Source organism: Corvus hawaiiensis, chromosome 21 (genome assembly GCF_020740725.1).
Source record: "Corvus hawaiiensis isolate bCorHaw1 chromosome 21, bCorHaw1.pri.cur, whole genome shotgun sequence".
NCBI classification, from domain to species: domain Eukaryota; kingdom Metazoa; phylum Chordata; class Aves; order Passeriformes; family Corvidae; genus Corvus; species Corvus hawaiiensis.
The window spans coordinates 3,912,514-3,935,045 of record NC_063233.1 but is presented as its reverse complement, the minus strand read 5'-3'; the positions used below and the strand labels follow the sequence as shown (position 1 = coordinate 3,935,045).

Sequence of the window (22,532 nt, the reverse complement as noted above, 5' to 3'; positions counted from 1 at the left end):
AGCCATGTTCTGACACCAGGAGATAAAATTATCTGGCTTGTCCTGTGCAGAGCAGACTGGACAGCTCCTTCTGGCTGGCAAAGAATCCATATGCATATATGTATAACTGGCATAATGAGAACCCAGTTTCAGCATGGCCTCGAGGCACTAACTCTTTAACAAATAAGAAACAGACAGTAATAATCCTGGGCTGGTTAGAAATGTATCTTTCTGGAAATATTTGGGTAAGTATTTTTCCTCACCATTTTGGCTTACATGAGGTGCCTGGTTACCCAACATAAATGGCAGGGGTTTCAGTTCTGGTTTAGTTATGTAAAGGGGCATCTTCCTCCTGCACCACATCCCTAAGAACAGTCTGGAAAAAATGTAATAAAGACCCTTTGCTGGATTAAGCACAAATCAGCCGACCCAGCTGCCAGTGGGGCTTTGGGGCTGGAGGTATTTTGGGTACCTTATCTATATTACAGGTACCGTGAGAGCTTTTCTAATTAGTCTTCTGGAAGATGAAATGCCTGCAATGACAGTGGCAAGTGCCATTTCCAGCCTGCTCACACAGGACTGAAATGGCTCGTTAAGTCATCTGCAATCAGTGGTGGGGCCCTAAAGCTTTGAATACTTGATTCGCTGCCATACAGCAATTTTCTCATGTGAGGAGAAGCAGGAGCAGTCAGGCACCTCTTCCCCATTTTCCCTCTCTCTGCCAAATGAGCTTTTCTTTTTTTTTTTCCTTTTCTTTCTTTTTCCTTTTTTTTTTTTTCCCCATAAACTGTTCCCTTAGAAACAGCCTGTTCACCCTTTCACCCTGCTCCTCCTCTCCCTGCCGTTCCCTGCAGCTCCCGTGGCCTCTCTCCTGCTCCCTCTGAGTGAACAGGGACTGACGTGCTCAGCCCTTTGGTAGCAAAGGGAGATGATGTTTCTGGCAGCCCTGCTGTGACAGGGGAGGTGGCACGCTGTGACCTCAGCTGACAGCCACAGCCGTGGCGGCTCCCCAAGGGAGCTGTCAGGCTCTAAACGCCTGGTTCAGCTCCTCATCACATCCAAGGAGAGAAAATGTTAACCCCAGCCTACTTCCAGCTCTGCACTGAGCTCCCAGCTTCACCAGAGCATTTCATTACGGAATGAAATCATCCTGTTTGCTGTCAGCTCCAGCAGCTTCTCGCCAATTTGTTTCACAGAGCTCAGAAAAATTGGAAGGGGCTGAAGCAATGGAGAGGAACACGAACATCTCAAAACCAGATTTTTTGTGTTGGAAAAGATTACATGATCCACAGAGACATGTGACCCAGGGAAAAGGTTCAGAGCACATCTGTGATTGAAATAAACCCGAAGAAGTTCAGTCTGCTCTGAGCTGTGCCAGTTCTGTCTAAACTTGGGTCTCCAAAGCACAGATGGGAATTTGGGAGATAACTGCTAGATGAGTTCACACTGTTTGTCCTGTCAGACCAGGGCTCTTACTGGCAATGCCTGGCACCAGCTCTCTGCTGAGAAGGTCCAAGAAATCCTGCTGCACACTAGTCAGGGGTAACATACTCCAAGTGCAAGCTTACTCCTGATTCTGACAAAGGGTGTTAGTTTAAATCACAATTTGGAAAATTTATTGCCCTGCAATGTTCTTTTTTTTTAAGTGAAAAGGTCTCTACCAGAACTCAAGGTCTTCTCCTTCTCCACAGGAATGTCAAATATCATTTTGATCTTGTTAAGTTTCCGCCAGGCCTCAGGAAAACACTCAGGCAAAGGCAACTGCAGCCACGCATTGGATAACTGGCCTTTTGGATGTTTTTTTGTGTGCTACAGCCTCAAGCAGGATGTATTTACAAAGAGTAGGAATCCAGAAACCTTTTCAGTCTCACCTGCACTGTGACTGCTGCTTCTGAAATGCATTTTGACTCTGTTCTCCAGAGGAACTATCAACATGTTCCCTTCCCAGTTTGTTCCTACAAGGAACAAAAATTCATGGTGGGGCACATTCTGTGGGAGCTAATTTTGGTGGCTTTGATTGTGTGGATGATCTCTCTGCAGGGATCAGACGGTCTCGGACCTCTCTGTAGTTCTTATCCACTGTGGAAACACGGATGAGGTGGATTTTGGGGGGCTTTGGCTTCCTGTCATCCCATATATACTCTGGAGAAAGCACCTTGGAAGGTTTGTGGCACAGGAAGTGCCTGTTGAGGTGACTCTCCTCCTGCCAGGCTGCCACAATCCCTTTGGCTTTTGTCTCCAGGATGGTCGTGTGGCAGGTCTTGGTGAGCTCATAGACCTTCCTGACCAAGCCTCCAAACACGGCTCCTCCACAGTAGAAATCCCCTTCTCCCTCAGGGATGAAGGCTGCCGAGGAGCTTCTCCTCTCACAAGGGAACTGCTCTCAGGGGTCTTGGGAGTACCCAGGGTGGATGGCTGCCACCACATCCCCCAGGGTCTCGGGGCCCCAGGGGCTGTGGGACACCATGCTGATGTCCAGGCAGAAGAGGCACCGATGGCTCACCCCGGCCACGTGCTGGTTGATGGTCTCCATCCTGCACATGGACATGTCCTGCCAGCTGGAGTAGTTCTGGATGGGGATGGTGACAAGCCTGCACCCTGGCTGCAGCTGGACGTGGGGAATGGCCTCGGGGCTGTCTGTGAAGGTGTAATAGTTCACCTGGGAGCCCCGCAGGAGGTGCCACTCTGCCGACTCCAGGAAGCGCCGCACAAACCTCGTGTACCTGCACAGACACAGCCCATGGAGAGCACTGCAGGGACAAGGAGGGGCTTTCTGTGGAGAGGGACTTTTTGCAAGGGCATGGAGTGGTAGAGCAAAGGGGGAATGGCCTTCAGCTGAAGGAGGGCAGGGTTAGATCAGATATTAGGAAGGAATCGTTCCCTGTGAGGGTGGGGAGGTCCTGGCACAGGGTGCCCAGAGAAGCTATGTCTGCCTCTGGATCCCTGCAAGTGTCCAAGGCCAGGTTGGTGCAACCTGGGATAGTGGAAGGTGTCCCTGCCCATGGCAGGGGGTGGAAGGAGATGAATTTTAAAGTCTCTTCCAACCCAAACTATCCCAGGATTCCAAGGGGAGGAGTGGTGGATTACAAAGGGCATGTTAGTGAATGCAGGACAAGGAGTGAAGAGAGTTCACTGATTATCACTGCAAGAATCCACACACTACACAAGCAACAGGTGTAGTGGAGGATGAGGAATAAGGGGATTATCCCCATTTTGACCAGCTCTAATTCCCAAGCCACCTGCTAATTCTTAAAAAATACTGCCCACACTTCAGGTTCCTTAATTGTTGTCATCCCGTGGGCTTGTGTGATTATGGATGCACTACACAGGCACAAAAGCCCCCTTTAAACTGGGACAAATTCCAGGAAAAGAAAAGCCAAAATCATCTTTCCACAGAGGAAAGGCATCACCCTGAGAACTGTGTCCACTGAGTGCTTCCCTTACTTTCCAACAGCAAAGGCTGTCACCCCTATGCTCAGGTTCAGGGTCTGTAGGCACTGTCCAGGATCTCAGGATTGAAGGCCCCTTCCCAGATGATGGGGACCAGCCATGGTGTGACTGTCAGCACATCCTGGTGGCTGAAGGGGGAATAAAAAAGAAATGCTGATGAAATGTAACTTCTCGTTTTGGTGTTGAGGCCAGTAAATGTGAAAGAAGCACTAAAAAGGCAGCAAGAAGAGTGTGTGAATCAGCATTAATTCACCATGGAGGGTATTAGCCTCAGGTATTTTCTCCCTGCACTCTGATTTGAGGTTACAGACACAGATATTTCAACTCCTGGGCTGAAATTAAGCACTTTAAAACATCAGCAAAAACCTGAGGATCTGCTAAAATCTCATTTAAGGACTTTCCTGCTGAGGAGAGTTTAATGACCACTGAACTCTCAGAATGGGAAGCTGTGCCTATTTGCTATCAGCCTGATGCAGATTGCTACAAGCAGATTAAAGCACAAGTAATAACATGAAAATTACTATAAAAATATACCCCATTGCTGTGTTATTAAAACACAGCTTGCAGCATGACAGCTTATTTTTCCAGTATTTATATATAGCTCCAACACATTCAGATACAATTTAAAATGCTGTATGTGAGCCAGCATTCAAATGTGTAACAAAGTTAGAAAAAAATCCTTAATCTCCTGTGAGGAAAGTGGAAATACTGAATATAAATGCAGCAGAATCTGATTATGCCCTATTACAGCTCTGCAACGCTGTTTCAATTTGCTGCTTTGTTTTCAGTGTTTCATTCTTACCTTTTTGATTTTAAAAGGAGATGTCATTTATGGTGCAATTCACCCCAGCCTGCTCACATCTGCTCCAGACCAGGAGCTGGAGCCCTCTGCTAATGGAATTTGGCACACACAGCACGTGGCCACACTTGGGGGCTGCCAGGCTCCCACCTGACACAGTCCCAAGGCAAAAAAAGCACCAGAACCAAACTGGGGGAGCTGTGGGGAGCAGCCTGGTGCTTCAGGCAGCAGATCCAATTAGATCCTCCAACCCAGATATAATACTTTCAGTCTGAGAGGATACAAGAATAACAGTTTGACTCCTTCCTACAGCAATGCATGTGATTGAAGGATTAAATTATACAGGAAGAAGAATTTGGGTTGGAGAAAATGTACTGACTTGATCTGTTTCTGGGTTGGTTATCCTTTTTTTGGATGAGGGGGGTGAGGGAAGGAAACATGCATGTTCCCTTCTCTAAGCTGTTAAAATTTCATTTTCAAGGGCTGCCCTGGGAGTCATGGTCATGGTCACCCTCTCAGTGCCAGTGAACTCTCTCCAGAAGACACAGAGCACAAACAGGTTCAAGATTCTCCCCATTTAGCCCAGTACATACCAGCTAATCTAGCCCAGAAATTGATTCCAACATGGAAGAATGAAATATTCAAGCTGAGTACATCCTGTTGAAAGGTCAGGGAGAAAATAACAGATAACAGTAAGTGTGTGTACCCACAGGGTGTGTTTGTTAACATGCAAAAGGACGTGGCTGTTGAAGGTGAACTGCTCCAGATAAAAGTCAACTCACACTAGCAGAGCCAAAGGAGGCTGTAACAACCCGAGCTGCACAGAGAGTGTGTCCAAACCACTTCCTGGTGCTGCTCTCCCAAATCTTCCCTTAAACTCCCTGCTTTGGCTGGGTCTCAGAGATTTGTCTGTGTTTGCTGAAACCGCTGCTGAAGGTCACACAGAGCACCTGCTTTATTTTGCCCTGAAATGAGCTCAAAGCTCTCCCACAGCTGGTTGCAGCTACAGCACAGCTCCAGAAGGTATTTCCCACCATCTTACAGATATTACAGATTTCCCATCTCAAAAAGAGTTCCTGCCCATGACAGAGTGTGTGTGCTAATGTAATATTTAGGAATTAACAGTAAGTGTGCTAATAAGTGTGCAGTAACCAAACCCAACCTTAGAGCAGCACAGGCAGCTGCTGACACACCCCTGTGGTTGGGATTCTCATGGAACAAGGTCCTGCCCAGTGTGCCCCAGGACCCTGGAACTGTGAGTGCTGCAAAGTGCCCGAACCAAACTCAGCAGAAACAAAGTTCAAACAAAGAAACTTACTTTGGCGCCAGCACTCTTGGCTGCTGATAAAATAATCTGTAAAAAGGAAGAAATATCCATTGAATAATACATGAATATGCCTGGAAGAGAGGAACAGCAGTTTAAAGGTCAGGAGATAAAAAGCCAGTACTTACTGGGGGAAAAGCTGGATTAGCTTCTCTTCTGTATATTGGAGTTTTATGGAGCTGCATGAAGGGGTGGGAAAAGAAAGGGATTGTTATGCTTTTCCTAAAATATCAACCAAGTTTGGCTTCAGGACCTGCTGCTGCACTGACAGCTGTCCAAATCCAGCTCCAGCTGCTGTGGATGCTGCCCTGCCTGGCCCAGGATTAGGCATCACCTGGGGCTGCCAAGCAAGGGACAGCTTTGGCACAGGACACACAACATGATAGGGACAGAGAGATGCTGCAGCCATCCCAGTCTGTGGGGAAATCAGGGTTTAGGGGTCAAAATGCACATGGGACTGTCAGCAGGGGTCATGGATGTGCTCCATGCCTGACGTAAATGTTCCTGGTCACCTGGAGGGCTGAACTACCTGAAACACACCACATTTCCAACAGCATTCAGAGAAATAAGCACCTGACCAGACACAGTGGTTCAAAACGGGCTGAAATCATGAGAAATACCTCAATGAAACATGAATTCTTTTCTATTTGCATAATTCTGTTTTGTTTTTACAAGGACAGTAGGTCATGGTAAGGGATGGGAGAAGCCGTGGCTCTGGTCCCAGCTCTGGTGCGATGTGGCAGTGAGGAGGTCACTGGGGCTTGGTGCCGGTCCCTGTCCCTGTCCCTGTCCCTGTCCCTGTAAATTCTCTCTGGGAGAGCTCGTGGCACCCAGGCCAGGTCAGGCACATCAGTTTGCAGCATGCAAGGAAGCTCAGAAGCAGCTCCCCTTCAGCTGTTCAGGTCCAGAGGCCAAATGCCACGGCACAAACACATTCAGAGAGTGCAGGGAGAGCACAGATGGCAGAGGGAAGAAGCAGAGCATGATTAGAACTGGGGGTCATTCCTAACTGTGCCAGCACTCCTGGGCCTCTTCATCTCACCTCTCTGCTTTAGGTGTCTCTGTCTAGTGAGTGGATACTTAAAGCACAGTTGTGCATGTGCAGGTGTGTGATTACACCCTGATAAGGAATCCAGCTTTAACCTTTAGTCCTGGGCTCTGTGACCCACAACAAACACAGCCTCCCCCACCTGTGCAGCCCCAGAGCTGTCCTGCAGGGCAGGCAGGCCCAAACAGCATTGTTAGCTTTTTGTTTTAAGAGAGCGACTAATTACAGCTTCATAAAGAAAGAACAAGCGACTTGTTAATCACTGTTTGTGTTGTCAGTGTGAGTAACAATGATCTGTGTTACTCATTAGACACAAAACAAAATACGTACAAGATTTCAGGGCACGGAAGGTAGTAGGGCAGGTACTGCACTTTTCCACTCCCAGATGTAGCCCTGTGGGAGCAAAGAAACATCTGAAGGTAAGTAATGTTGAAGGAAACCTTCCTAGGATTTTCCAAGATCACCTAAGGATCTGGCACAGATTTTGAGAGGTAACTGGCTAACTCCATGTCAACTTTGCTAATTAGTGTAGGATCTCCTGGGTTCACATTTTAACATGATGTCCTGCTGCTGAGGCAAAACTACCCACAAGGTGAAAGTACAGCAAATTGCAACATCATAAATAGGGGATAATTAATAATAATTTAATAATCAGTATTTTAATAATTAATGGAATGCCTTATCTCAGATTCCCTTCCAGCAATGTTTGAGTTTGCTCCAGAGAATCTATAAGCCACACTCAGTCATCAGAATATTCAGTTACAGAATTTGAAAGCTGTGATGTCTGACAGCTACAAACCTGTCCCTGGTGACACTGGAGTGAGTTTGGACTGTTTGAAGAGACACATACTCACCTCTGTTAAGGCCTGAGCTGAAATGTAATTGGAATATTCTATACTTAAGCATTTGTTTGATTTACCAAAATATGAATATCGATATACAGCTGAGACAGACAAAAACTCTCTAACAGTTTAGAGTTAGAAAGTGAATGTTTTATTTGGTGCCAGGCTCAGTGTGGGATAGTTCCCTAAGACGCAGGGCCCCGATACAAGCAAACACAAAGCTTTTTATTTACAAAAACTATGAATATCCAAAATACAAATGCATATTCATAACATTAATACCTCCCATTCTCTGCTTCATATGGAAATGAGCTTAAATGTCATTAAGCATGCATAGTGTGTGTCCTGAATGGAGTCGGTGGTCTCGAATTGGGTCAGTGGTCCCAAGAAAGATGAAGTAACTCATCTTCCTCATTTTGACATTTTTGCCTTTCTGAACTTTAACAATCCTAATTACTTTAGTGACCTCTACGTTTCCTCTTGGGTGACTTTTGAAGGGGTTCCCACCAAGGGAGGAAATTGGTAATTGTCCTTGTTCCCTACACCAACTCATCAATGTTTCTATTCCTCATTCTTAGCACAGCTAAGCAAACATGCAAATGACAGATCATCAGTTATTTGGTAATCAGTTACTAACATCTTAAAACCCATTGCAGGTCCAGCTCTCTTAACTATTTTAATTAACTCTAGCTGGGCCCATATTCCTTCTTATTCTAACTAATTTCAACACAGCTAGCCTATAATTAAAACCTTTATGTTTCTTCTAAATCTATCTTTCAGTTTGCGAGTCACTATGGTGTTAGCAGCCTGATTTGGACACAATTGTTCTTTTTTCCTCACTCCCTTAGGGCCTTCTCCCTCTACCAGTGCTCCTTTATCTATTACACAAATTGCTGTTCATTCTTGCAGCTTGAACAGGGACTTCCCATAAAAGTCACAGCCTTTATTTTCCCCCTCCTATGAGTTCTACCACAGGGTATCCACAGGATGTTTTAGATACGGCTGAGCTGGCCAGCAAATGCTTACCAGATAACTGCAGCAACAACACCCAGGCAGACAAGAGATCCCACCACCACTCTCCTGGAAATCATATCTTCTAGAGTAGAAGGAAGGGCAAATTCTGAATTCCAGCAGCTTTCACTCTGTAAAGAACAAAAAGAAAGGGAAGTGAGCTGTAGGTATCTCGCTCTGGGAGAAACTGGTTACTTCCTCAGCGGAGGATGAAGCTTCTCAGCAGCTTCTCTTCCAGTTCTGACGTGATGAACATGGAAAGTGCCAGACTGTAAGAGCCAGGGCACTGAGGCAGCACCTGTAAAATGTCTGAGCAAGTTCTCCATTTCAGGGAGCTTTAGCCCTGGGTGTAGTGTGTGAGGAGCCTTTCTGATCTGATTCCACTTTCTGTGGATTCCATTTTTTCATCTCAAGCAGCCACCCTTGGCAATGGAATCAAATCACCCACTTCAATTCTATCAGAGAGCTAACACCGTTATCACCTGAGCTGATAAACTCCACCTTTCACAGTCCAGTAACTGCCAGAGGCACTCCCTGCAAAGGTGCCGGTAGGAAAGGTAAACTGAGGTGTGACACTGGCACAGAAACATCTCACAATCCTAATGCATGTTGGGTAGACATTGAGCCAAAGAAATAATTTCCTCTACAACAGCCATGAAAATCAACTTTCCCAAGCCCAGCAGCCTCACCTTAAAACATGAAATCAACCTCTTTTTCTGTTCACAAGGAAGGAAAAGTGCCCACAGAGTGAACTTTGGTCCCTGTGACGAACACACAGAGCATTTGCATGAGGCCTCCAAAGGCGTTAGGAGCACATTAATTGTTATTACTTTGGTTATTACCTTCAGTGAGGACACGAGCAGGGAGCTGTGGATCAGGCTCATGTGGTTTTTGTTTCACTGCTGCTGTCTCAGGACCCAACCCTCCACACCAAGTGCTCTTCCAGGCCGGCTGGAAGGACCAGATGCATTTCCAGTTAGAACTTTCTGCTTTCTAGAATGTGATTGGAGCCTGCAGGAAAAAATAAGAAGAAAGAGGCTGTTTAGCAATTCTGTTTATAGAGTTGGTAGCATTTCTATTAGTGGGAGGAACTGGTGCATGGTGCCTCTTGGAGAGTGCTGAGGTAATCCCAGAGATCATTACTGGCTCTTGGTGAGGCACAGGACAGTGCCAGTGGATCTCAACAGGAAGGGGTGATTTTCCTCCTTTAATTTCTTTGGCTGGAAAAAGACAAGTGGCAAAAGTTCTTTAATTTGCTTTACTGTTTCACACAGAAATCCTCACTGGTGCTTCTCCCTCACCTCCCTGTGAGACAATCTAATTAGCTTTCACCAGGAAGCATCACAGAATCCTACTTTAAAATAATGACTGACTTTATATACATATATATATGTAGGTGTGTGCATATATATAAATATATATGTCTTAAGGCCTTCCACCACTTAAAGCCTTCGTAGATTCATGCTGAGCAGTTCTGGATTCTTGCCTAAAAATGCTGCAGATCCTCAAACACAGAAGGAAGTGCAAACAGCCTTCCCCCTCAAGCTGTTATTCTGTGTTTTGACCAGTTTTATCTCATTCCTGTGCCAGTTGTGTCATGAGAGCTGCTACGCTGATGCCAGGATTTGTCAGTGCCACGTTTCTTACCTTGTGCTTGATGCTTCCAGCACATGCAAAGCAGACAAATGTGCAGAGGGGAGTTCAAACAGTTGTTTCCAGTCCTTCTTTGAGAGCAGGCTGCACACAGGGCAGGTAGGAAAGCCCTTCTCATCAGCAGGCTTCCAAATTTCCAACCAGGATCTCACTCGCTGCAGTTCAGGTCTGGGCAGTCTCTCTTTCCATACCTGAAGGCTCTGATGTTTCCTTCCCTCTTTCTGTTCTGTGACCTCCTTCCATCTTTCTTTGTAATTCCCTAACTTCAAGATATGGGATTATTTCTGTCAGTTCTGACTGGACTCTCTCTAATCAGCCCATCCTCGTGAAATTGGTGTCAAAGCAACCCAAATTCTCCTGCTGAGCCCTCAGCAGTATGAAGTAAAGCTGGATTACTCCCCAAACTGAAATGTTGTTACAATTCATACATTCCCACAGGACATTTGCCTACTTTGCAAGGACCAGCACTGGGATGACATTCAGCCTGTGGCCAAATGGAATCCACATGTTTTCTATGGAACCTCTCCCAGCCAGGTCTGTGGCATATAAACCCTTGTACTTCATGAAAACAAACTCAGTTTTCAGGCTATTTGTTTTTCTAAAACATCAAGCCCTGACTGAATCCTGTTTTCCCTGGGGCTTGCAGCCCCTCCCAGCTTGATGCCACTTTCCAATTGCATAAATAATCTCTCAACATTTCCACCCAAAGCATAAGGGAACACACAAACAGTCCCACCTGGGAGCAGAGCCTCCTGGGGGTTCCCATTTTCTGCACCTGACCCATGCTCTTATCTCCATGGCATACAGAGGCTGATAGCACAGAACGTGGGTGATGGGGAAGGACAGAGGATAAAAACAGAGAGAAGAAAGGGGACTAACAGTTACCCTCAAATAGGACAGTAAAATTAACACAGAATAAAAAAAGTTGTTCTGGTTATTTTGGTGCAGTTTCAGCTGTTGTAATGGGCACAGAGTACTTCCATGTGTCTTTTACAGAGTAAACATCTAATCCCTCAGGAAGAGAAATACACATATTTTGAACTATTACATCATTAGGAGCACAGCTGATGCATTCACCCTTTGCTTCAATTTCTGTGGTACAAACCTGCCAGAGCACTGGAGCCAGCTGAGATTGGAACATCTTTTGCATCTAAAACCATCTCACTGAGATTTAGCTCAACTGATTTACAGCTTACCATGAAAACAAAAATGAAATCAATGAGGTTGCAGCCAATGAAAGAATCTCCAACCCAATAGAAATCACAGCTAAAGCATTTTTAATAGTTACTCAGGTTCCTCGAATTTGTTCAGAGAGTTTTTTCAAAGGGATATGGCTGAAAGTAGCTCTGTTACTCCCAAATGAACTTGCTTGACCTCCCAGAACAAAGCACTACTTTATCTTCAAGCCCTGCTTGGAAAGCATTCTGGACAGCTGATAAATACCTCACTTGTAGACCGTTCCATGGAAAATATTCTTTGCAGAGCAACTATTTCAGATTTCCAAACGTGCATTTCAGATTTCTACAACTGAAGTGGTGAGCTGTGACTGCAGGGCTGCTCAGAACGTGGAGAAAGAGAAGATATCCGTGGGGAGGGCTCCATCTGTACCCAAGCAGAGGTTTCCTTGCAGGACTCCAGTGTGGAACAGGCTGCCTTTGGCTCCCGTGACACAAACGTGTTCAGTCACACCTGAGGCTTGAACAGGAACTTCTGCACAAACCCACTGCTCGGGCTCCTGGCTTTGCAGAGTCTCGGATTACAGCTGCACCACGGAGATACCTGGGCTCTGGCAGGGATCCAGCTGGGAAGCACTGCCCAGCCTGCATCTCGCTCACAGCACATTCATCAGCTTTACTGACAGGGCAAAAAAGAGCTTCTTCCAATGTGCCAGATGGAGAGAATCGAGAATTCAATTGGACTCAATTTATAACGTCTCTGATCGCAGTACAAATCATCAGTTCACACCAACCAAGATCAGGAGGACATCAGCAAGATTTGACTGATCTCAGGGGCAGAAAACATTCTGGATGGATTATCCCCACCAATCTTCCCCAGGCTGAACTGCCAGCAGCCAAGCTGTACTTTCTCTCCTGAGCTGGGCAAACAGCTGCTCAAATTTCCATTTGTATTTCTGTATTAACGACAATAAAGGACAAAATTGGTAGCAACCAAATGCAATTTTGCACTGATGAACTGCACAGAGAAGAAACCCTTGCAGGCACCTGTGGTTGCCAGAAATCTGGGGTTTTTTTGCCAAATTTTTTATTACTGCCAAAAATAGATTGGAAGCAAATCCGTCTACCATCGAAATCAGTCAGTGTCCTACAGATGATCCAAAAAGATCAGTTAGATCCACAATAAACCCATGCACGTTTACATGTGTGTGTTTATGTCTATACTGACCTAATGATGATAAAAACTAACTCGAAAGATACACTAATAGCATTGCCTAAAATTGACAATTATTTCCAGTTTCCTTGTGATGGGGAGGACAAATGTATCCAAGATGCATTTTCCTTTCCAAAGGCATCATCTAAGTTCATATTAAGCAATGGTTTTACAACACCTGCAGTGTCTTTGTGTTGAGATGAATCCCATGTTCGATCCTTTTGCCTTTTTGTTTCCTCCTCCCCATTCCCAGGGGATGCAAAGAACACACTGCGCTGCCCATCAGAGGAAGTGACAGCAACTGACATTCCCCCTTTAGAAAAATAAGAATTCCTATTAGAAATCAGCCAGAGGGGGTTTCTTTGGGATAGAAAACTTTATTAACAAACATACAACTGTTTTTTTAAATATGATGAGGCTGGGAAACTGTGGCAGTGCCTGCCCCACAGCCTGGGACAGTGACACACAGCCCCATGTGACAGACGGACACCCCACCGTGGAACCCCAAGGCCAGGAGCGGCTGCCTCGCTCTCACTTTAACCCAGCTTTTTTCAAGTCCTCTGGCAGAACTCGGCCTTTCTTCCGGGCCCTGGCTTTCTTCTTCTCTATCCTCTCCTTCTTCTTCTTCTTAATGTTCTTCTGGCGCTTGTCCTGCCGCTGCTGCATCTTTTCCACCACCCTCACAGTCCGTTCCTCCCACTGCCTCTTGCGCTGGGCTTTCCGCTTCTCCTTGCGCTTCAGGGCCTCCTTCAGACGCTCCTCGTCATCACGGATCTTCACCCCTTCCGCCTTATAGAGAGCATTTGTCCATTTTATCTTGGTCTCCAGCTCCTGAGCTTTCTTCTCGTCCTTCTCCTTGAGCTCCTCCAGCTTATTCTTCCTGGTCTCCAGCCTGCTCAGCAGCTGCTTGTAGTTTTTTCCTGTCAGAGGAGTGATATTGCCTTTCACTGCTTTCCTCTTCTCTTTCTTCTTCTGCATCTTGTTCAACTCATTCTCTTCATGAACTTCAACCCTGTTGAAGACAATATCAGCTCTGCTCTCCTCCTTTTTGTTTTCTGGCTCTGCTGGTACCTCCTCAGTTTCTTTCTTCTCCATTTTTGCCTTCATCTTCAACTCCTTTCGCCGGCGCTTCTTTCTCTCTCTCTCGTACTTCCTTCGCTGCCTCTTCTCCAGGACTGCAGGAGTTAATTCTTTGGCATTATCCTAAGGAAAAGGATGGACATGAATGAGCAGCCTTAAAAGGGATAAAGCAGAATTAAAAGTGGGCTGTCCCCAAGTTCCTGATTTCAAACTTCTCCTAAGAAGCACTACCTGTGATGTGAAGCTGTGATGTCTCAGCTGCTAGAGACACTAAACACAGTAGTAACACTTCACACCCTTTGCTTTCCCTCAGCAGTCCGTAGCTGTCCCCTTTCAGGCTCTCACCATTTTGCTTTCTCCTAAAAATCACCAAAGGCATGTTCTCATCCCAGCTGACCTGTCGGCGATTGAATCATGGACCCACACCGTGATTCAGGGAATCTGAATTGTTTATTCAAAGGAGTGAGTTGGTTTTACACACCTTTCCAAGGCACAGTATTTCCTTCTGTGGTGTGACCTATCCCGTGTTGCCACATCAGCAACACGCTTTTTCCATGTCTTTCTCTGGGGTGATCACTCACTGTTCACCCGTCTGTCAGCTCCCGGCAGGCTCCTCTCCGTAAGGCTCTGCCGTGTGACACCTCCTCTCCCCAGGGTCTGCTGGAGACAAGTGTCTGTGTGCTGCCATGTGCTCCTTTGTGCTGCCAGGTGCCTCTGCAGGCAGGTTTTACAGCTCACAACCCAATTCTCTCTTATAATTCTCCATACTGACCCCACCTTTTCTCACAGGTTTTTCCAAAGAACACACACAGGTCACCTGGCAATAGCTACAGGCAATTCCGTATGAGATGGAGTCAGCTCAAACCCTGAGCCTGTGAGATCCTGTCCCCACACCCCCTGGGAGGCTGGGGAGAATTTCAAGTGCATAAACACACATATGCACACACATTCAGAGTTCCCATACCTGTCCAGAAGCCTTTTTAATCTTTTCGTGGAGTCTCTGACGCAACAGATTGATTGCAGAAACAGAAGGGGAACTCAGTTCACTGTTACTTCCTGAGAGAGAGAAAATAAAAATACTTCAAAAGCAGCACCAGCTAAACAGAAGCACTTTCTCTGGCTATGGGAAAAACTCTGGGAACTCTTTAGATGCTGTGAATGGAATGGAAAATCCAAACAAACCCATAGTTTCTATTTCATTGGTTTCTTTAGAATTTCCTCGGTTTCTTTAGAATTTCCTCTTTTATCATTCAACACTGCCAGCAGTGGCCTGGCATGCCCTGGGGCTGCCTGGCAAGCCAAAGACAAATACCAAGTCTGTGGAACAGAGAGGCTCAGGACATCGTTTCTCTGTGATCTGGCTTTTCATTGTCATAAAGGAAAGCTGAGCTGGCAGGACAGGGGTTGCATCCACCCGTAATTCCCAAAGTTACATGGGACACGCACAAAACCTCTGCAGTTCAGTCAAACACCGTTTCCAGAGAGCCACCCAGTGGTGATGGCGCAAATTCATGTCCATAGGCAAAATCTTCTGGGGCACACGGGGATAAGCAAAGGTGTTCTCAATTCAGGCTTTCCAAACCACACTTGTGGGAACCAAGTGAAAAGCAGCCAGCTCAGCCCAGGTCACTTTCACGGTAAAGCTGGAATTCTTACCTGCAGCCACACTCTCATTTCTGTTCTGTGTACCACCCTGTGGAGATGATTTGCTGGCTTGAGGGGCTGCTTTCTGTCCTGGAGTGGGTTTACTGGTGTTAGAAACCACCTGTTTGGCTGAAGGAGCATTCTTCTTCTCAGCTTGCTTCCTGGGTTTCTTTTTCTTCTGTTTCTTGACCTGTCTGCCAGCATCATCGGGCTGGCCTGGCTTAGACACTAGAAGGCAAAACCAAATTAAACAAAAGAGGACAATGCTACATTCCCACTCTTAACATCCAGTTATTACTGAACACTAAAGTTCCAGCATTGCAAAGACATATCTTAATGTTCAAAAATTGTACGTTTGAGGATTTATTTAAATAGACCAAACACCCTCGCACACTTTCGTAAAATCCCAGCTCTCCCACATTCATCACCACAGTGAATGGAGACCACTGATTTCCAGGGCTCCCAGCACAAGGTGCACAACGTGCTCGGGAACTCCGTGTTTCAGCAGACTGGTATTTTGTTATAAAACGGCACAACCCCGGGCCAAGCACCCCGCGGGGGCACGGCTGTCGCGCCCAGCCTCCCACAAACCGGCCGGAGAGGGCAGAACCGAAGCGTTACTGCTCCAATACCAAATTTCCTCTTCCGCGACTCCGGGGCGTGCTGCACGCCGACCCTCCTGGCCAAGCCCTGCAGGTAGGAGTCCTGGGCGGCCAAGCTGGCCATTGCTGCCCCGGGCCCGGGTTCCAGAGGCACCGTCCCCTCCCCGGGGCAGCGTGGGGACCGCGTCCCCTCCTCGTGGAGTCCCCGGCAGGAAGTGATGGATGAAGCGCGCCGGCCGGGAAGTGACGGCAGCGCGGGGCGCACGGAGCGGCCGCAGCCGCCGGGCCCGGAGCCGCCCCGCCTGGGCTGCCGCGGGGTCCGTACGGCCACCAAGGCTCCCTCAGCCACACCGGGGTGCTCTGGGCTCTCCTGGGGGGCTGCGGGTCACCCTGCGACCCCCGTTCTTTCCAGCCACCACCCCGGAGCCCCGCAGGCAGCCTCCGGCTCGCCTCCGCCGCACCTCCCAAACCTTTCCTTGCCCCTATATTGTAGGGCAAAACCGAGCTTCCCCCTGCACGGGGGTGAGGTCCCCGGAGCACGGGCGAAATTCGTGATGGTTTCTGCAGCCCCTGTACGGGAACAGCTGCGCAGAGCAGGGTTTTTTTCACAGCCTGCAAGGGAACGCTTAATCCCATTGCATGTGCACGCTCATATTGGGACACTTCCACAAAGCCTCGTGGCTGAAAACACACGCCTTAAAAATTATACAAAACAGTTTTATTAAATCACCTAATTACAAAAATAAATGGAATAGAAGAAAAAGAAACAACAACAAAAAAATAATAGCAAAATCCACATCCTAAGAAATGAAACATTACAGGAGAAAGCTGGGGAAGCTCAGCTCAGTTGTTGGAATGCCCTGGTGGCTCTGTGGTGCCCGTGACACCGAGCTGTGCTGACAGTGTTCCAGTTCAGTGGCATCTCCCTTTCAGCTGCACAGCTCGAGCCAAGGCATGCTGAGCTGCTGAACAGCTGCAGACCAAGCACCAAGTGTGTTTCTTTGGAAGGAAACGGAGAGTTACCGAGTATCCCTCACTGCTCTCAAGATGTTTTCATTAGACAAAACTAAAAGCCAACATAAACAGTGGCTCCGTGTTAGCTCAGACTGTTAATAGGAATTTCTGTGTAAACACTGAAGAAGGAATCGACTGACTAAAGCATGACACTGCTTCTTTGTGGTTTTGAGCACGTGGCATCGTTGATCCCTCAGTCTGATCCCTGTCTGCCTGTTCGTCTTCCAAGGGGGGAACACTGCTGTTCCATAAGGGTCTCCTGGGAGCCTCCTCCCAAAGCAAGAGTTCAAGTTTGTAAAGCATTTTGACAGTGAAGACTGTTGTGTAAAAATACTGTAAGACTCTTTACAGTAGACCAGAGGTTGTCGGATGCCATCCTGAGAGAGCTTTAAAGCAGCCAGAATGTCAATAACCTTGGGAAGCAGAGTAAAAACCCCAACACACTCACTGTGCCCACATTTGGCTCAAGTTTATCCCAAAGAAATTCAACTCCCAACACTCACACGGAAACAAACTGGACTTCTACTGAACTCTACACGTAACTATCACGCTAAAGCAAAACTGACTCTAATTTGTTATAACGAGATACACTTTGTGTCTACTTATCTCTATCTCTTAAGGGACAGGAACACTCCTGGCAAGGTCCTGGGGTGGAGGAAGCACACGCAGGGAGCAGAAATCTGCCAGCACAGCTCCAGTGCCTCCTCCCGACAGCAGGAGCCGCTTGCTCAGCACAGCAGGAGGAAGACTTCCAGCAGCGCGGCGCTGCGGCAGGGGCAGGGTCATCACTGGATGAGCCGCACCCGGCAGCAGCGGATCCTCTTCAGGAATGCTCGGCGGGGCCCGCCCCGTGCCCGTTCACGTGCGGGTGCGACGGGGTGGAACTCTGCGAGGTGGCAACGTTCTGCTCTGCTGGGGCAGCTGCCAGAGGCATCGAGAGGCTCTCGGGGGACAGCGTGGCAAAGTCTTGTCTCCAGTAGGCTTCGCACAGTGGGAGATCATTGCTGTCACACAGACTGTAGCTTTCCAGAATAAACAACCCCAGTGAGGAGAGAGCAGGTGTGGTGACAGAGGAGGGGAGGGATGGAAAGGGTGGAGGGAGCAAGACAGAAGCAAAACATTAAGAAAATGGCAAAAAAAATGCTGGATGTAAGGTCTGTGTTCATGAAATCATCCCAAGTCGTGTGACACTGGCCTTTCCTAAGACACCCCCCTCTAAGGGCCTGATGAAGACTAGGGCAATTTCAGAGACAAAACTGTGGCTACAAAATGAAACAGAGGCTCAATTCTAGTCCAGACACTCCAAGTCTCTGAAAAGATCTGAGCTGAAGTCCTGGCACCGCCAAATATGGCAGTTCTGCTACTGGTGAGTGAGACATGGACCTTACCCACAATTTTTTTACTTGGAACTAGACTGCAACCTATGTGAGGAAAAAAATAGAAATCCTGCTCTAATTTCACTTCACAGAAAAAAACCTGCCACAATTGTTTTGGGGTCTGTCCCTGTCACAATAAAGAAGAAACTTATTTGCACCCTTGCCCTTCCAAAAAGTGCTCCAGAGGTTTGGGTCTTCCATTGAAGCTTCCCAGTTTGATTATAAAGTACTGACAGCTCCTGCCTTTTTCCAGAGCCTGAGCTAACAGTGCTTCTAAAAGCAGCTGGCTGGATTCCAACACTGGATGAACCAGCAGTGTGGGAAAATAAGGTTTTTAAACAATTGGCTAATTCTTCCCCGTGCTCTGAGGAAAACATAATGTGGAAGGGCCAAAACTAAAAAGAAACATGGAAGGAACTGGAACAAAACCAACACAAATCCCAAAGAGAAGAGGGAGCTGCACACACAAGAGACACCCAAGACAAAGTGAGTGCTGGAGCAGAAAGCAGCTTGCATTCAGAGAAAAACAAACCCAATGGGTCAAGTGATTTTGTTGTTGCAGCTTTATTTACATTTGTAATGTATGGATTGATGCTTAGGGAAATATTTTAAGTATAGAAATATGAGACAGTTCATATTGCACAAACATGAAACGTGAGATTTAACCCCACACTCAAGACAGCTCCTGTGATCTCAGAGGAGGGAGCAATGGAACACAAATGCAGGTCTGGGGGTTAGGATGAGAGAAGGCAAGCTGGACTTGCAGTTACCACTTTGGGGAACAAGCACACAAAGCACTAGTTGCAAGCTGAACTCTTTTCTGGCAGCATCACCCAGCTGGCTTTGCAGGAGAAGTGAGAAGGCAGTGGATACATGTTTTATATCTGGGCCTCTGTAAAATCCTCTGGAAGATGAGCCCCCAACACAGCGGAGCTGGGTTCAGTTAACAAAGACCTTCAGGACTGAACCAGAACTATAACTCCTGTTCTGTCATGGACCTCAGGCCACGATTTCCCAGGAGAACCTGACCACAGCATCCACACATCATGGCAGGGGAGTTACTAACCACATTTTAGCTGTGTCAGAAGCATGACTGTTTCTCCTGCTGCCCCAGTTAGAACAGTTCAGAGTCTAAGCTCCACCTCTCAGGTAACACTCCTCAGAAGTCAGGGTCAGTGAGCAGCTCTGCACAGCCCCCAGGAGCAGTGGCCAGCCTGCTGCTCTGTCCTAGGAGGGCTCCTCAGGGCATGGAAGGGACTTCACTACTCCCCTGAGGCACCCAGCCAGTCTGAGTGCAGAGGGACAGCTCTAGGAAACTACTTGAACACAGGGCAGGAAAGCAAAGATTCCTTCAGGACAATCTTCTTGGGTCCAGTTTCAAGGATCTGGTTTTGGGTCTCATCAAAAGCCCCATGTGCACATAAAAAGCCTGGCAAACACCCGACCCTACAACTGAGAGGTATCCCAGGGCTGCCAGGACAGCAAGAAACTCCCCTTCGGGGGCAAACAGGCTGTTGTGTTTACTGCCACTGAAACATGGCTGTGACATAACAGAAACCCTTCCCCCACATTAGACAATAAGATTTCATTAAAAATATTGTAGTATTCTAATTATAAAAGGACTTTGAATAAATCACTGTTTCTGTATTTACACAGACACAATTTCTTTGGTGCAGAAAAAGACAGGAAAGAGCACAGGAAGGGAGGAAGTGCTAAAAGCAAACGACCAAGTGCTACATGATCACAAGTGTCAGACCACAGCTCTGCAGAGTTGCCAGGTTTCCTCACCTCAGGACCAATAAGAAAGAGCTGGAAGGCAAATCCATCTGATGTACACCAACATTTGTGCTTCCATGTCAGTTCTGTCAGCAAGGGTTGCTTTATGTGGCACCTGGGGCCAGGCAGGTGAACAGACCATGCCAGCACGGTCAGAACCCCTCAGTCCAAAATTGAGTGACCAGCACACAGTGGTGGCAGTCTGGGGACAGGGTGAGTGAAGCATGCCTGGCACATGTGGGGCACTCTCATCCCACACCACATCCCTTTGGATAAGCTCACTGCTATGTCATGGACCTATCAGCACCTGCACAGGTGCTTGGGTTTGTGATCATCACAACTTCCGCAAAAAACTGAATAAAGTTTGAAAAACAACTCTTCACTTTTACCTCTAAGCTGTGTCATATTATTATCTTTTTACTCTTAAAATATATATTACTCATAAACAATGGCCTTACATTCAAAGATACTGAGCAATTTAGTTGACTTAGCTGGGGTTATTATAGGCATTCAGCATTTTTAGAAAAAAAGGAAAAGTGAAATGTAGAAAACCTGGTCATTGAAATTTTAAATAAGATTGTTTTAAAGTTTTGTTTAAAAGTCCTAGTATTATTGCACTGACTTCACTTAGCTTGGAAAGTGCAGCCAAAATAACCACGTTTGCATTTGTTTTCTTCTGCTTTCATTTACTGCATCATTAACTAGAAGTGCTGGAGTGCATGACGAAAAAAATAAAAAATAAAGTGTCTGAATTCTCTAAAGTCTGTTTGCTAGGTAAGAGGCTTATTTTTTTAGTAAAAATACTAAAAATCCCACAAACAAATCAGTAATAAGTCATTCCTTAGAAAATCCTATCACAATACTTCATAATGCAGTGAAACTGAGCAAGTTTGTTTGCTCCTTGCAAATGTTGACCCCAGCAGGACTGGAGGCAGTGGACCGTGAAGGAAAAGGCACAATGTGTGACCAGGTCACTTGTGAAAGGACTCACCACCAAGGTGTGGTGACATCAGGACCCAGCTCAGAAAGCTGGTCTCTAGGGAGAGAGCCAGAGGCTCCTTCAGAGGGATTTCCCCCAAGGGAATTCATCTCCTTTTCTAAGGATTACAACAGAAACCTAAGGAAATTACCTATCAAACCTGGGATGCTGTGAACAACTCCTTCACCAGGACATTTATACCCTGTAGAATATCTACAAGGAAAAGGCAGTTGCTTTAGTTGCAGAAAAAGAGTTTGACCTAATTAAAAGTAGGACTAAAAAATTTTGGGAACATTCTCAACACCTATACTTTAAGGCCTACTTGATGGTCTGGACTAACTACCCCAAAAAGGCCTATAGTTGTAAGGCAGAGTCCACTGCCCTATTTGTACCTGGAAGAGTAATATTCTTCTTCTAGCTCGTACAGGTCAATGGAGATCTCATCCCGCAGCGCAATCAGCTTCTTGTCACACTCCTCCTGCAGACTCCTCAGCTGCTGGTTGCGCTGGTTGATGGCCTCGTTCACAGAGGGGAAATCATTGAGGATCAAGAACTGCTTCAGGTCAGACACAAGTTTCATCAGGGACTCGCCAGCTCGGACCTTGCAGCAGCGAGAAAAATCACACATCAGAACAGAGCTCTCCCCAGCTGCTCCTTCAGCCCAAACTTTGGATAAAAACTCCCACATTACATGAGGATTCTGACAAAATTCTGACCTAGCCTTCCCCAGTCACCCCAAACATCAGGTTACTCTCCTGGCAGCAGTCCTTGGGAATGTTATAAAGATCCAGTAATGAACCCAAAAGCCCTTGCAGGATGTGCTGCCCACAGATCTGAACAGGACAGTGCCACTCACAATATTTGCAGCTCTGACATGCATCTCGTAGTTATCTTGTTCACCCTGGGTTGCTCGAGAGACTTGAGTTTCATCCTCGATCTAAAAAAATAAGTACACAAATCCGCCTCAATGTATTTAAAATCCAAACAGACAATTACTACGCTATAAGGTATTATATATGGGAATATATATATGTGCATATGTGTGTGAATTTCCTATAGATGTGAAATGAGATCGCACATTACATTTGCGAAATTCGCATCTGTATGTGAATTACAGTTCAATTCACACATAGTGTTCAAGGCCAGGTTGGACGGGGCTTGGAGCAACCTGGTCTGGTGGAAGGTGTCCCTGCCCATGGCAGGGGGTGGAACGAGACGATCTTTAAGGTCCCTTTTAAGCCCTTAACATTCAGAGATTCTATGAAGGGTCCTCCCCTCCCCGCTCACGGGCTTCGCTCTCCCCTCACAGCCCCTTCCTCCTCAGTGCCCCCGCCCTTTTCCACTTAGCAGCCGGGGTGCTCCCGCGGGGTAGATCCCACTCAGGCCCACCTTGGCCGTCTTGATGATCTCGGTGAAGTTGTCCATGATGGACTTGACATCGTCCTTGAGGCGCTTGTTGTAGGACTGCAGCAGGGTCTCCTTGCTCTGGGGCAGCACCCGGGGCTGCGCCATTGCCGCGCCCGCCCCTCACCAGCCCCTCCGGCCCCGCCCCTCCCGCGCTCTCGCG

General features: G+C 47.0%; 3 protein-coding genes across 4 annotated transcripts; all 3 read right to left on the bottom strand.

Annotated features, from left to right (window-relative positions):
• Positions 1 to 1,244: 1,244 nt before the first annotated feature.
• On the bottom strand, positions 1,245 to 12,058 carry GBGT1 (globoside alpha-1,3-N-acetylgalactosaminyltransferase 1 (FORS blood group)). Its single transcript, XM_048325735.1, is given in 9 exon segments — positions 1,245 to 2,702; positions 3,424 to 3,463; positions 3,466 to 3,557; positions 5,547 to 5,582; positions 5,681 to 5,731; positions 6,931 to 6,993; positions 8,469 to 8,584; positions 9,296 to 9,464; positions 11,550 to 12,058. Coding segments are annotated over 8 exon segments (1,191 nt in total). The 5' UTR covers positions 9,338 to 9,464; positions 11,550 to 12,058; the 3' UTR covers positions 1,245 to 1,951.
• A 793-nt stretch (positions 12,059 to 12,851) lies between these two features.
• On the bottom strand, positions 12,852 to 16,049 carry SURF6 (surfeit 6). Its single transcript, XM_048325726.1, has 4 exons — positions 15,851 to 16,049; positions 15,231 to 15,446; positions 14,539 to 14,630; positions 12,852 to 13,697 (listed from the first exon to the last, which is right to left on the bottom strand). The coding sequence occupies exons 1-4, from the start codon at positions 15,942 to 15,944 to the stop codon at positions 13,026 to 13,028; spliced, it is 1,074 nt and encodes a 357-aa protein (XP_048181683.1). The 5' UTR covers positions 15,945 to 16,049; the 3' UTR covers positions 12,852 to 13,025.
• A 467-nt stretch (positions 16,050 to 16,516) lies between these two features.
• On the bottom strand, positions 16,517 to 22,531 carry MED22 (mediator complex subunit 22). 2 transcript variants are annotated; one of them, XM_048325733.1, is made up of 4 exons: positions 22,355 to 22,531; positions 21,822 to 21,902; positions 21,358 to 21,566; positions 16,517 to 17,856 (listed from the first exon to the last, which is right to left on the bottom strand). In XM_048325733.1, the coding sequence occupies exons 1-4, from the start codon at positions 22,475 to 22,477 to the stop codon at positions 17,658 to 17,660; spliced, it is 612 nt and encodes a 203-aa protein (XP_048181690.1). In that variant the 5' UTR covers positions 22,478 to 22,531; the 3' UTR covers positions 16,517 to 17,657. The 2 variants fall into 2 exon arrangements, with proteins under 2 accessions (XP_048181690.1, XP_048181691.1); XM_048325734.1 differs by having other exon boundaries at positions 16,517 to 17,850.
• Position 22,532: the final 1 nt, after the last annotated feature.